Raw genomic sequence first — 13,576 nt, 5'->3', positions numbered from 1 at the left:
CAAATTTAATGCCAGTCTCATGTGTAAGTGGTGGTGGAAGATTGAGTCAGATACTGGTCCTTGGCAGCAATTCATGAACAAAACATACTTGAAATATACATGTATCTCATACTCAAAAAAAAGTCCAGGTGATTCTCCTCTATGGACAGACATGTTGAAAGTAAAATCCATGTATCTTAGTGGAAGAAGAATGAAGGTGGGTGATGGGAAACTAACAAGCTTCTAGCATGATGCTTTTTGTAGTTGTCAACCTTTAAGAGATAGTTTCTCTGATATTTTTAATATCTGCAATGAACAAAGCATGACTGTAGCAGAAGTTGCTGCCCTTGGGTGGAACTTCTCTTTCAGGAGATACTTATCACCAGATTTAACTTTGCAAGTGCATGGGCTGCTGAACATTGTGAGACAGATTGTCTTGTCACAGGAAAGAGATAGACCATCCTGGAAATGGACAAAGAATGGAATTTTCTCTGTCAAATCCATGTACAATCATCTCTGCAGGAATGGTGTAGACAGATCCTTCAGACACTTATAGAAAAGCAAGATTCCATTGAAAATTAAAATTTGGTTGTGGCTTATCTAGCACAATGCTATTGCAACAAAGGACAATCTGTTGAAGAGGAATTGGTTGGGGAGTGCCTCCTGTTAGTTTTGTCATGAGAATGAAACTATATCTCACCTTTTCTTTGAGTGTGTTGCAGAAAAATTTGTCTGGAGCTCAGTTGCAACATCAATTAGTGCATCTGATAGACCTGGAAGCTTTACACAGTTCTTTTGGTGGTTTCCCCGATTAATTCCAGCTAGTAGAAATGTTCAAATTGATGGGCTTGCTGCTATTTGCTGGGCCATCTGGAAACTAAGAAATAGAGCTTGTTTTGAACATAAACTTATCAAATCTCCCAGTGAACTAATCAGTTTTGCTGATGTGTTCATGAATTACTGGGCAGGTCTTCACAATTCCCCCGATGCAGAAAATATCAGGGTTGGCGCTGCCAGCCTACTCCAGCTTGCTACTGGTGCACCTGCCCCCCCCCCTCCTCGACCGGCAGAAGATCATCCTGGAAGATTCCTTCGCATTGCTAATGCTACAGTGGAAGATCCAGCTACAGATCGAATGGAAACTGACGATTTATTTGTCTCATGCCCGGCGCCTGATGTTTCAGGCTTCTGCTGCTCGATGAAAACTTCCCCCTATGCTAGTTTGGTGGCTTGCCCCCCCCCCCCGTCTGTTTCTCTTTTTTTGTTGGTTGCTTTCCTGCCGTGAGCAGGTAAAAACATACTTAGAAGTATGATGTGCTGTTTTTCGTTATCTTCGTGGTAATGAAAATCGGCCCCAAGTTGGGTCACATGGAAAAAAAAGCATCTGTGGGGAGGAACAGGTGTCGCTCGTGCCCTTCCGCCGATGGGGAGGAGCAGGGTGGCGTCGCCGGAGTACTGGGAGGCGGGGGGCGCTAGAGGCCGGGAAGCGGGGGAGGAGCAGGGATCGACATGCGGGAGGTGGTTAGGTGGGGGACCTGTCAGGAGGAACACGATGAGATGCCAAGAAAGAAAAAACAAACGAGCATCCCGTATTCCCGTAGCAGGTCTTTTTTTTTTTTTGATACTAATATCTGGAATATATTACGAAAGGAAAACAAGATAATACAAGAACTGTCCAGATAAAAGACAGCTGTCCCCAAACTTCAGAAAGAACCCTAGACAAACTGAAAATACAAAAAGGCCCTTGGGATCTTCCGGAACATCCAAGATCTGCCACCGCCCGAGCCAACGCGTCGACCTCGCCGGAGCGGAAGAAGAGGCGTCGCCGGCCGCAGCCGTGTTGCACGGAAGATGCCGAAGAGGAATAAACCTCATTGAAGTCGCCGCAGTTTCCACCCGACGCGGACGCCGGGATCCGAAGAAGGTTGACCGTAGATCGGCGGGGGACACGCCCCGCATCTCGCCGGCAGTCGAAGCGGACCAAGCGGCCGGAGCCGCCAGCAAAGCCTGCGTAGCTTGTGCCGAAGAAGAGGAAGCGGTCGAAGAAACACCTCGACATCACGAGGTGCCCGGACTCCCGTACACGGACGCCGAGGATCCGGGAGACCAGAACCACCGCCCCCGTCCTCCACACGCTTGCCAGCGCCGACGGAGCAACCGACGCAAGCACGAGGAAGCAGCCGGGAGGACCAAAACTCGCAAGATGGTGAAGCCCACCTCGCCAGGACCACACCCACGAGACCAACGCCGAAAGCTCGCCAGCAGAGCCCCGAAGGGCGCCGCCGAGGTGAGGATCGAGCACCGGCACCATTACTCCAGAGCTTCGCTGCCGCCACCACCTCGCCAGCGCCGCCCGGGGAACCTAACCTACTATGTAGACGCACGGTCAGATCCGGAGCTCCCCTCCACCTCACAGTGCCCACATGGCCACCGGAGGCGAAGGGGAGCGGCGAATCCGCCGGCGAGACCAAGAACTTTGGAGTCTCTCCCTCGATCTACTGTAGCGAGGCGAGAGCTCTGGAGGGGAAAGTCCCCGTAGCAGGTCTCGATGTATGCAGTGTTGGCCAGGAGCATCACAGGACGTGTGGTAAAGGACAAGCCACAATGGCTAAACAACAGTATCGGCGAAGCCCAACGACTATAACGCGTAGAGAGCACACATGTGGGCTGAAGGCTGGGCCTATCTGACGTTACCTGCCATAGCTAGTAGGGATATTGGTCCAAAAAATCAGAATCTCTCCATTTGTTAAAAGATTTTCCTATTCTTTTCACGAATCTTGACAAATGAGTAGATGGCAACGATAGCTAGCTGGGGTAAGATTACATACCAAAGCTTTTGCCTATATATATATATAGGATACGGAGAGATTGCACCAATGTTACATACTTATATCTGTAATGTTGGATAATTTAGGAAAACATGTTGAATATAGTGCAGAAAAATGTTGGAAAACGATGTAACATTTCCGAAAATGTTAGATACGCAGAGAATTATTTTGTACCAATGGCGGATTTTTTTTGCACCATAATTTCGTGATTTTTACAGACTATAAAAAAGTATTGAGGACAAATGTTACATACTCTGAAAAAACTGATACATACGAACCGTTTTTTGTACTGAGATCGGACGCGCGAGAATCACCCACTTAATTATATCGGACAGCTCAGAAGGGGGCAGATGGTTTGCCCAGCTACAGCCGGCTGTAGCCTAGGGCTCGCCATCTCCTAAACCCCGTCAGCGGTGTATATTACCTCTGACAAGCTTTGTGTCTATCAGCGATGACTACGTCATTTCTGACCAACATGTTTTGACGGAGCGAAACGTGCCAACAGGGCATTGTGTTAATGTGTTGTTCACTATTGTCTCTGCTGATTACGGGTCTAACCGTAGCACAACTCCTAACTTATTCGTCCCAAATATTCGAACACATCGTAACATTGGTTTCGGCTACACAACTGTAATGGCGGCAGCAGCCGCTTCAGACATCTCGTCTTTATGTGCAAAATCGCCTTTCTCGGATAAATTGACATTTCTTCCGAAGCATATATTCTGACGCCACTCACTCTCGCTCGAGCTCGTCGTCTGCTCTGCATATATCCATCCAGACGACAAGACAATGGACCATTCTTGTGCGATTTACATTTGTGGCTCAGATGCTGAACTCCTTTCGCTGGACATACAGCGTGCTATCCATGGTAATTGGTAGATAACGTGCATTAGGTTGGTGAACTATCCATTTTCGTTATTCGATTCTCACTACCTAACCTAGCTCGCTTTAGTACACTTTCGTGCACCAGCCAAGAGGAGACGACTATTCTCGTTCAAAAGATCATTCGTTTCAATCCATGCATTAAGAGTGAGGGAGAGGGAGAGATAAAGAGAAAGAGAGACCTAATTAAGCTGATGGGGCTAGTTATCAAACTTGTACGCCACTAAGACTATGAGTTCACATATATATGCAGATGAGAGAGCAAGAGAGATGGAGTTTGCAGCAGGTTCAGAGAGGCAAATGGGTTGCTCTCCCTTGGGCAGGATGATATCTAGAGTCATCAAGAAATGCAACGGTAAGTTATTATACTCACACAGAAATCAAGTCCTATCATGGTGTGCATCTCAGTTTTGTTGCACCGTATCGCAGGGCGCAGACGACGGATGAGGAACGAGGGGCTGGACTACGCCATGGCATACCCCCAAGCTCAAACATGCTACGTACGTCCAACGGCGGCCACACCGTCGCCTACGCCGCCAGCGCCCACCCTCCCAACACCCACGCGATCTCAGCCGCGCAGCCACCGCAAGTCCACGGTCCGTTCGGCCCAACCGCCGCCGCGCCGCCTCGAGCAGGCGGCAAGCCGCGCAAGCGCAAGAAGTCCAAGTCCAAGAACGTCCGGTTCAGCACGGCGGCTGGGCCGGTATACCCCGGGTCAGCGCCACCGCCGAACGCTGCCGATGCATACCAGCATGCATCGGCGGCAGGGACGAGCGGCGACGCGGCGTACGGCGACCAACGCCATCACCACCACGCGGCCGCCGCCTCCCACGCGTACTCGTCGGCGCAGCACGGGCACGGCCAGGAGTACGGCTACGCCAGGTACGCGCCGTCGCCGCTAACGCGGTGGGAGATGCTCGGCTCCTCCGGCACGCCGAGGCGGCACGAGTACTTCTCCGGCGAGTACAGGTGGTCCTACCCGACGCCGGTGCGCGAGGGCATCTACAGCATGGCCACGGACGCCAACCGGCTCACGGCCATCTTCAGCGAGGAGAATCCCAACGCCTGTACCATAGTCTGATCCACTGGTGGCCGACAGTGGTCAGGGAATAAATTTGTATGATTTTTAGGGAAATTTTGTGGTAATTATTTACGCAGAGTACGATGCTTGTAAAACTTGTGTAGAACAGTAGAAAAAAATTAGTGAAGACAATAGTGTGTTTTGTAGTACTTTTATTGATGTGGTCCGAAATATTGTGATTTGTTCTGCTCATATTCTCTTTGTCCCAAAACTCAAAAAAAATATTCTCCTTCTCCCATAGGTATTACATTTTTTCAGAGAAGTTGGCAGAAGTAACCAGTTCGAAAAGTGGATTCTCCACATTAACAACTCTTCGTGAGAATGATTTACTTGATATCACTTCTGAAACACAATGTTTATCCCCTGTTCCCAAATGTAAAATGATAAGTATTTCTGCTGAACTTTCTGACATTTGGAGAAATGAGGAGATTAAGGCTAGACAGAGATATAGAGAACGTTATATTTTAGAAGAAGATCGTAACACTGCTTTTTTCCACTCTGTAGCAAATCAGAGGAAGAGGGAGAAGCAAATCTCTCAATTGCAGGGTGAATATGGCATAGTGGAGGATAACAAAGGTGTGCTTGATATTGCTATAGATTACTACAGGAAACTCTTTAGCCAGGAACCTTGTTTAGACATTGATCCTTGTGATGATTTTTGGGATCATGAGGATATGGTCTCTTAGGATCATAATAATATGCTCAATGCTGATTTTTAAGAAAAAGAGGTAAAAGAGGCTATTTTTGGGTCTTATGCTGAGGATGCTCCTGGCCTGATGGTTTCTCTTTTTTATCAACACTTTTGGGAGCTCATTAGAGCTGATTTTATGTCTATGGTTAAAGACTGGAATGAGGGGAAGTTGGACCCAGGTTAAACTTCTCCCTTTTGACCTTGATTCCAAAAGAGGTTGAAGCTGCTATTATACAGAAATTCAGGCCTATTTTCTTGACCAATTGTAGTTTTAAAATCTTTTCTAAGTGTGCTACTAATAGGCTGGGTGTGGTTAGTGAAAAACTTATTTCACCAAACCAGACAACTTTTATTAAAGGGAGGTATATTTTGGAGAGTGTGGTATGTGCCCATGAGATCATTCATAATGCAGCTCATAATGGGCAGCCTGGTTTTATTTTGAAGCTAGAGTATGAGAAAACCTATGATAGGGTAGATAGAGATTTTCTCTTAAAATAATGAAAATGAGGGGATTTAGCCCATAATGGTTCTGTGGGGTTAGGATTAATGATATTAAGAGTGAATTTTTCCTAAGCAATAGAGGTGTGAGGCAGGGAATCCTATTTCCCCAATTATTTTCAATTTTATGGTTGATGTTTTCACCAAGATTTTGGTTAAGGATGCTGCTAATAGGCAATTAGTTGGTTTGATGCAAGAACTGGGGGTGGGGGTGTCATAAGCATGCAATATGCTGATGATACCCTACTCTTCCTGGAAAATGATATTTGTTCTGCTATAAATTTAAAATGGATTTTGTCTTGCTGAACAAATGTCTGGGATGAGAATTAACTTCCACAAGTGTGACTTAGTCCACATTAATGTGTTGGAAGGTGATGCACAGATCTTTGTTCAAGCATTGAGTTGTAAATTGGGTGAATTCCCTTTAGAGTACTTAGGGGTTCCCCTGCATCACAGTAAGTTGAGTAAAGAGGATATTCAACCTGTGGTTGATAAGATTTTGAAAAAAGCAGCATGATGGAGGGGGAAGCTTCTAAACCATGCTGCCAAATTGGAGGTGGTGAGAAGTGTGATTAAGTTCCCTAAATGGGCTATTGCCCTTATTAATTCCCAAATGGCTCATTGCCTTTGGGACAACTATGAGGGTCATCATAAGTATCAGCTAGCTAATTGGTGGTTGCTTACTCGGACAAAGGAATATGGGGGCTAGGGATCCCTGACCTCTCTGAGATGAACATGTGTTTACTAGCCTCCTAGAAATGTATAATCTAAATGAGAACAAACTTTGGAAGAAAATTGTTGATATTAAATATAATATTGATAATCCGAATATTTTCTCATGTAATTCCACTGGGGCTTCCCCTTTTTGGAAAGTGGTGCTATGGGCTGCTAAAGCTGCTAAGATGGGGTACCAGTGGAAGGTTGGAGATGGTAAAAAAGTGAAATTCTGGGAAGATCATTGGTTTGGGAATTGTAGTTTAGTTATTCAATATTGGGAAGTTTATTTCCTAGTCGATGAACACAATAAAACTATTGTTGAGCTTTGGGATGGAGAATCTCTAAAAGTGACTTTCAGAAGATGCTTTGATCATAATCTGATGTTGCAATGGTTTGAAATCCTCCAAATTGCTCAGTCTATTCCCCTTAATTCTTACAGTGATGCTGATTTGGATGTGGGAGGCCAATGTAGTTTATAGTGTGAAATCTATGTATGTTGTTGTGAATTTTAGAGGGATAAAACATGTTGACATTTATGTGTTTGGAAATTAAAAATTGCTCCAAAGATTCATTTCTTTTTATGGCTTTTCGCTCATAACAAACTTCTTACTAGAGATAATTTGCACAAAAGACAAAATGTGGATGAATTGACTTGCCTGCAATGACATTGAATCTTGTCAACATCTGTTCTTTGAGTGTGATGTAGCTTCCAGTATTTGGGAGGAGGTTAAGAAGGTGTTGGACCTTCATCCTCAAATTAGGCCTGTAAAAGATATTTCTGCCTTATGGAGAGACAAGAAAAGGCATGTCTTAATTAATATGCTTAATGCTGCTATTTTGAGAATTATCTGGATTACCAGATATGACATGGTTTTCAACCGAACTCAATGGATTGGTATGCTACATGCCTACTAGGTAGTAGCTTGTTACTTTTCTCTGGAACCATTCCTTTGTACAAACACACTTTTATAATTTATGAAAATATACACATTGGGGAAACCCTCTATTTAGCCTCAAAAAAACAATTATTGATCACCCTTCTAATAAATTATGGGAAGATATGGTTAAACGCCATGAGACTTTGCTAAAAATGTGAACTTCCAGGGCGGGCAGCAGTCTAGGAAAAGGCCTAATTGCAAAATATTTCTTGATATAATCTCTTGCCAAATTCCATCGGTATTTTCTAGTTTTCACAAACATTTACACAATAAAATCTTATTCATAGTAGTTAGATCGAGAACATCAAGTCCTCCAAAATGTTTATGCAAGCATGCATGCTTGCAATCTTTTTTTGTTATCCATCTCATGCCACCCCATTTTATTAAGTGTGCATCTATTTTCTTGATTATTCTTTTTGGGGCTTCAACGAAATAAGGCAAGTATGGAGGGATACCACTCAATCAAGCATTGACAAGAATCACCATGTCTCTTGAGAATGGCATGGTCGCTTTCCATTCAAGCAGTTTTTTTTTTTTTTGCAAACTTCTCACACACTAGCCATATGTTGATATATTGCTAGTCTTTTTTCATCGACTAGCACGCTAGTATACTTCCATTGGAACTAAGCGGGAGACAAATGAAAATTTCACTATATTGATTCTCCCTATTACGGGCTTTTCCTACAAAGTAAATTTCACTTTTGTGAAAACTTACTTAAGCCCAGAGATTTTCCCAAAGATACACAAAATAAATTTTATGTTTCTAGCATTAACCAAGTTGTCATCAAGCGAAAGAATGATATCATATCACAGATCCCTAAATTATTTAGCTTGCATCATTAAAATAGAGAAAATCCTAGTTGAATTCGTCACATGCCTTTTCAAAATCAACTTTAAAAAGAATTTCTGACATTTTGTAATGATGAATCTCATGAATTGTTTCATGGAGGAGCACAATCCCTTCCATAACATATCTAACCTTTATAAATGCAGTTTGAGTGTCTAAAATAACTTCATGAATCACCATCCCTAGTCTGTTTGATAAGAGCTTTCTTAGTATCGTAAAACTAAGATTCAACTAACAAATTGCCTTATCTCTGAATTATTTCAGCATCAAGCGCCTTGGGAGTTGGGAATGATAGTAGTAACTTAATTGTTCGGTCTCTCAGTATCAAATTTTGTCATATGGAAGGCATCCAATCTCTCTTTCGGTAAAATTGATAATATCCCATAAAACTTTATAAAATTTCATTGGCAAACCACGAGGGCTAGTTGCTTTAGTATGCTTCAGATAAAAAACAGGGAGCGGTGTTTTGGAACATGGGTGCATATGCTCCCTATATTTCGAAATGCATCTTACATATATTTTAATTTTTTTTAAAATTAAAACTAAAAGTTCGCACGTATATCTTCGTGTGCTACGTGTTCACAAAGTCGTTTCATAAAAAATCGACTTATCATGTGACCTGTGTAAAAAAGACAAAATTCAGTGCTAAAAATAATGCTTTTCACAAGATAAAATTTCTCTTTTTTATATAGACCACACAAAATATTGGTTTTTCGTGAAACTTAACAAACACACGAATATTATGGAGATGTATATGTAGAATTTTTTGTCCAAATTTTTCAACATTTTGAAATATGATTTTTTGGTAGAGGGAGCATACGCACCCGGGAGTCGAATTGAATTAAACTTCTTTAAGTTCTTCCATTTGAAAAGGTTTTGTCAGGAAAGCTCCATCTCCTTCACTTAGTTGTACACGTCATATTACATCCAATCCCAAACTAGACACTTTCGTTTGACCAAGTAGCTATCGAGATCAGTGGCCCCTCTATATGTAAAAACAGAAAATATATTTACAAGTTTCATTCGGACAGAGATTTGGTGCACATTAATTTTGCATGTTTGCGGGATGCATCACTGGCTGCATGTTTGCGGGTTCCCTCTGTTTTTTTTTTAAGAAATCATATTTTTATGTTTCAAAAAATTCTGAAAATAAATCAATATATAGTCAATGTTATATTCCACAAACGTGTAAAATATCAACTTCAAATACTTTATATTCTAATCTACACAAAAATGATAAAAGTGTAGATCTGAGTAGCCATTTTCAAATCTCCCAAACGGTATCAGATTTTGTCATTTTTGTCTAGCACAAAATAAAACGACTATCAGGTTAAGATTTTTGCATGATTGTAAGATGTATCATTGGCAATCCCAAAAATCATTTTCAGATTTTGTAGTAACTTGTACAAATACCTTTTATTTTTTTAAATGGCGGGAGCATTGGAGGTCGGGAGCCAAAAACACTTTCCGGTTTCAAAAAGAATTTTGAAAACAGTTCTCAATGATATATCCTATAAGAATGCAAATCGCGATGCGAATTTTCTCTTATTAGTATGGGGTACACAAAAAAGAAAATGTGATATTCTTTTGAGTTTTGAAAATATGCATTATTCGCAATAGTTAGATCTACAATTTCATCATTTTGTGTAGCTAAAAATATAAATATTTTAAATTTATAATTTTGCATGTTTGCGGGATGCATCACTGGCTGCATTCAATTTTTCCATATTTTTTTGAAAATTCAGAGATATAATTTTTCATTTTTAAATAAGGGGATCAATGGAGCCTGTGAGCCAGAAATGCCCACTTGATGTAAACCCTAGTGTGAGGGCAATGCTTGTGCCTCGCCGCCGCCGCCTCTTCCCCTAACCCTAAACCCCCCGCCGCCGCCCACTCTCCGCCATGCTTCTCCTCCCCCTATGCCCCCTCCCACCTCCCTACCACGCCTCCTCCCCAACCCGCCCTTCTACGCCGCTCGCCGCTGCCACTCCGATCCCTTCGTCTCTTCATCCTCCGACGACGAATCCCCGCTCGCCGACGAGCTCTTCCCCGCCGCCGGTGCGCCCACCCTCCTCTCCGTCGCGCGCTCGCTCGCTACCTCCCCCAACGCCCCCGTCTCCTCCGTCCTCGGCTTCCTCCGCCGCCTGCCCGCTGACGCCTCCCCGCACATCTTCCCCCACCTCATCGCCGCCCTCTCCCGCTCGCCCCGGCCCCTCCTCGCCCTCCACCTCTTCCTCCGCCCGCCAACACCCGCCGCCACCACTCACCACTCCTTCAACTCCGCCCTCGCCCGCTTCCCCCTGCCCCCGCACCTGCTCCCGGCCTTCTTCTCCCACTCCCTCCGCCGCTTCCCCCGCCTCGCCCCCACGCTCCTCTCCTTCAACCTCCTCCTCAAGTGCGTCTGCGCCTCTCTGGCCCCAACAAACCACCGTCTCTACCTCCAAGTCGCATTGCGGGTCCTCCATCATAGCATCCCCAGGTGGAATCTCTCGCCCGATAAGTTCACCTACTCCACCGTCGTGTCTGCTCTCGCAGATGCAGGACATGTCGACGATGCCGTGGCGCTGGTGCACGAGATGGTGGTGGACGGGGTGGTGGCCGCCGAGGCATTTAACCCTGTGCTGAGTGCGATGCTGCGCGCCGGGGATGTTACAGGGGCCGCCAAACTGTTCTCGTTTATGCAGCTCAAGGGCTGCGCGCCGTCGCCAGCCACATACAACGTGCTGCTGCATGGGTTACTGGTCTGCGGTAAGGCCAGTGCGGCGATGGGGGTCATGAGGAGAATGGAGAGGGAGGACGTGACACCAGGTGTGATGACCTATGGGGCAATTGTGGATGGTCTAGTGAGGTGCGGAAGACTGGAGGATGCATGGAAGGTGACTGAGGAAATGGGGAGGAAGGGTCTTGCGCCTAATGAGTTTGTCTTCTCGCCTGTGATCACTGGGTTTTGCAAGTCAGGAGAGGTCGATCGGGCGTCCAGGGTGTGGGATGCAATGGTGGAGGGTGGGGTAAGGCCAAATGTTGTTTTGTATTCGGCGATGATTGATGGCTTCGCCCGGTGTGGGAAGATGGCCGAGGCCGAACTGTTATTTGAGGAGATGGCTGAGGCAAAATGCGTACCGAATATAGTGACTTACAGCTCCATGGTCCGGGGATATTTCCAAATTGGAGATTCATCACAGGCTCTTTCTGTATGGGAGGAGATGTTAAGGGCTGGCTGCACACCGAATGCTGTTACTTATAGCATATTGATCAACGGATTGTGCAATGTAGGGAGATCGAAGGATGCTATGATGGTCTGGAAGCACATGCTTGGTCGTGGCTGCGCGCCTGATACAATTGCTTACACTTCAATGATCAAGGGCTTGTGTGTTTCTGGGATGGTGGATGGTGGTCTAAGGCTGTTCTATGACATGCTCGCAAGGGGCGATGCTGATCCAGATGTTATCTGTTATAATGTGCTGCTTGATGGGTTGCTCCGCGCCAAGGACCTTCCTCGGGCAATGGACTTGCTCAACCAGATGCTTGACAAAGGTTGTGATCCAGACACAGTTACTTGCAACACCTTCTTGCGCGAGATTGAGGTTGGACAGTGTAAAGGGAGGGAGTTCCTAGAGGGTCTAGTAGTCAGATTATGCAATAGAAAAAGGAATAAGGCAGCTGGAGAGGTCGTGATGGTGATGCTGGCTAAGTATATTGTGCCAGAGGCTGCCATTTTGGATATGGTGCTGAGAGGTGTTTGCAGGCGCAAGAGGGTTTCGAGAGTGATTGACAAATGTTGGGATGAGATTTGGAAGTTCTAAGGATATATTTTTTATATGATTTCGCCATACCATAGAATCACACACTTGCTGGACTACAACTGTTGTACGTTGTAATATTGTGGCACTAACTCATTCATTCATATCAAAGATTTTGACACAATAAGTGATACCCATTATTCATTATGCTTGTTTTTTTGAGCATTTCAATCTCGAAGCTCCACATCTGCATGCCCATAAGCTCTGCATGAGAAAGATACACTTCTGGAGACCTTTATTAGTCTCATGTTTAATTTACTTCATGTTGTCCTTGACCATAATATAGTATTATGAACTAATTTCTATGACTACCTTAATATTTTGTTCTACACATGTAACCTACTCCTCTGATCCATAGTAAGTGTTCGTAATCTAGTACAACTTTGTACTAGAGTTGTACTAGATCACCGACACTTATTATGGATCGGGGGAGTAATAAAGATGAACTAGTTTTACGTTTACGTGTAACCATTATATAATGATATTCCTTTCACCATAGTAAAATCTGCAATCTCCTATAGATCTTCTACTACATACTTCTTAGGAAGGCAAGTAAATTATGTTACTTTCCTTTGGACATATCAATGGGATGGAGCGTGTGACCAATGGCAGAAATGGCAGCAAATATGTCTCCTTGGATATTTTTGCTTGAGAAGCATATTTGGTATTGCTGGATTTCTGGGTGCTTGAATTGCCAATATAATCCTTTTTTTGAATGATATTGCCTCTTCTCCTTGAGAAGGTATGTTCTTTTTTTTAACTGCATATGCTTACTATTTGAAGTTTGGATTCAATTGCGCTACATTCATCTTGAGATTCTTTTTCTTTGACAGAGTTCTCCATTATTTCTGGTGTTTCACAGCAAATAGCTTCTTGATCATTCATCTGTTATATGCTGGGTAGAGTTTATTTAATGAAGCAAAAGCATTTTCAAGAAGATGTGTTATAGAGATTGTTCCTGCCTGTTTGACATTATGAATGAAGGATAATTCCTTGAGGTACCTTTGCAATTTTTTTCTCTATGAACATGATATCACTGTTTTTCTTACTCAGGGTGTACATGATGCCATTCTGGTGCATTAAATGGGTTTCAGGTGGTGATGTCAAGTTGTCAACAGCACCCTGTAATGTTTAATTTCCAGTGTCAGAATCTGAAATCTGCAGCTAAGTAGTGGTATATAAAGGATTAGGACTTGGTGATTCTTATAGACAATTCATGATGAGAACACCTCAGGGATATATCAGCCTGCAGGTCTATAGCATTCTAGACATAACACATTCATGCCAGCAGTCACATAGCAATAGGTAATTGTAT

General features: G+C 43.9%; 1 protein-coding gene and 1 pseudogene across 1 annotated transcript; both read left to right on the top strand.

Moving 5' to 3' along the window:
* Positions 1 to 3,600: 3,600 nt before the first annotated feature.
* LOC124648199 lies at positions 3,601 to 4,881 on the top strand. Its single transcript, XM_047187999.1, has 3 exons — positions 3,601 to 4,044; positions 4,119 to 4,201; positions 4,270 to 4,881. Exons 1-3 carry the CDS (start codon positions 3,921 to 3,923, stop codon positions 4,768 to 4,770), a joined length of 708 nt encoding a protein of 235 aa, XP_047043955.1. The 5' UTR covers positions 3,601 to 3,920; the 3' UTR covers positions 4,771 to 4,881.
* Positions 4,882 to 10,331: 5,450 nt separating this feature from the next.
* On the top strand, positions 10,332 to 11,191 carry LOC124676525 (annotated as a pseudogene).
* Positions 11,192 to 13,576: the final 2,385 nt, after the last annotated feature.

The sequence above is a fragment of the Lolium rigidum genome, chromosome 1 (genome assembly GCF_022539505.1).
Source record: "Lolium rigidum isolate FL_2022 chromosome 1, APGP_CSIRO_Lrig_0.1, whole genome shotgun sequence".
In the NCBI taxonomy this organism is placed as follows: domain Eukaryota; kingdom Viridiplantae; phylum Streptophyta; class Magnoliopsida; order Poales; family Poaceae; genus Lolium; species Lolium rigidum.
Note: the sequence above shows the minus strand (reverse complement) of the source record. Positions and strands in the feature narration are given on the sequence as shown.